At 37.0% G+C, this 1,420-nt stretch overlaps 1 protein-coding gene across 1 annotated transcript in view; it reads right to left on the bottom strand.

The window, feature by feature from the left end:
- The window catches only part of SARC_02203 (developmentally-regulated GTP-binding protein 2), a 6,125-nt gene extending 5,385 nt beyond the window's left edge, over window positions 1-740 (bottom strand). The window contains exon 1 of the mRNA XM_014304057.1: window positions 228-740. Within this exon, the coding sequence (XP_014159532.1) occupies window positions 228-542 (315 nt within the window). The 5' untranslated portion in view covers window positions 543-740. The remainder of the gene's footprint in view (window positions 1-227) is intronic.
- Between the last annotated feature and the right edge of the window lie 680 nt (window positions 741-1,420).

Below are 1,420 nucleotides of genomic sequence, written 5' to 3'. Positions count from 1 at the left end.
ACACACACTACTACTACATATATATATATATATATATATATATATATATATATATATATAATAATAATAATAATATATAGAAGTAATATGCAAAGATATATACACATATACCACATAATAGGCAGAGTTATGTGTCATTGGGTATTGACCTAGAAAAACATACAAATAGAGTATGTATATCGGTTTGTCATATAATTTATACGCTGCTGCTATTCTTTTTTTGGTACGTATGTGTACATACCTGGAACACTCGAGAGCGTTGTGAACTCATACGCAGCTACTTCACTAGTCGTCTCCGTGACTTTAGTCAGCAACGTAGATTTACCGACAGATGGGAATCCAATCATCACAACACGGGCATCTCCACTTTTCATCACGTCAAAGCCCTCTCCCTTAGGGCCCTTGGAACTGGGTGCCAACAACTCCGCTCTGAGCCTGGCTATCTTACCCTTTAGCAGACCCAAATGGTAGTTGGTGGCCTTGTTTTTCTGTGTACGAGACATCTCGAGCTCTATCTCGGCTATCTTTTCTAAGACCCCCATGGTGAGTGATGGTACGTCAACACAAAACTGGTCAAGGGAATATTAACAACTACCCGAGTTGGTATGTGAGCACAAAGCTTATCAGAACGATATATATACAACTGTACTGTGTTTGTATTACAGTATGGAGAGTGTGCTTGTAACTGCTCTGGATATGTACTACAGTGTGAAGTATGCGCCTATTCTCTGCATAGAGATTGTTTGTATTGTGGGGAACAGAAACGCCCTTCTCCTCATCATATTTACGTACGAAGCAAGTTTGTTGTGTTGGGTTACAGGCATACGTCACAAAACCCTAGAATAAAAAAAATGGTACATACGGATATATTATATTTAAAAAAAAAGTTGTATCTCAAGTCGTTTCTCGTTTAAACGGTTTACGTTAAAATATAAACGTTTATGCTCCTCTATACATTCTGTATCTCGAGCGAGCAGTTTGACGTTTTACGTTGAAACGTATAAAATGCAAATCTGTTTTTGTAGTATTTTATGTCGTTAAACGTTTACTGCACGGGTGCTAAATGAATTGACTGTCCGCACGTGCGACTTTATTTGAGCGGTAAATTGCACAAAAAAGGATGATCACTTGCGAGGTCAGCATGTATTTATTTAGTACCAGCAGTGGTAAATATGTATAGACACAGGAGAGCTTATGTATGTATATGTATGTATGCGAACAGTTCGATACGCAAACATATTTACATAGGAATATTCATTAGGTAGACAGGAACACACGCACACACATACACGCACACACGCACACACACACACACACAAACACACACACACACACACACACATATATATATATATATATATATATAACATATATCTATGTATAATATAGTATAAACGTATACACATATACCTATACCTAT

The sequence above is a fragment of the Sphaeroforma arctica genome, assembly GCF_001186125.1.
Source record: "Sphaeroforma arctica JP610 unplaced genomic scaffold supercont1.96, whole genome shotgun sequence".
In the NCBI taxonomy this organism is placed as follows: domain Eukaryota; class Ichthyosporea; order Ichthyophonida; genus Sphaeroforma; species Sphaeroforma arctica.
This window is presented reverse-complemented; position numbering and strand designations above follow the sequence as displayed.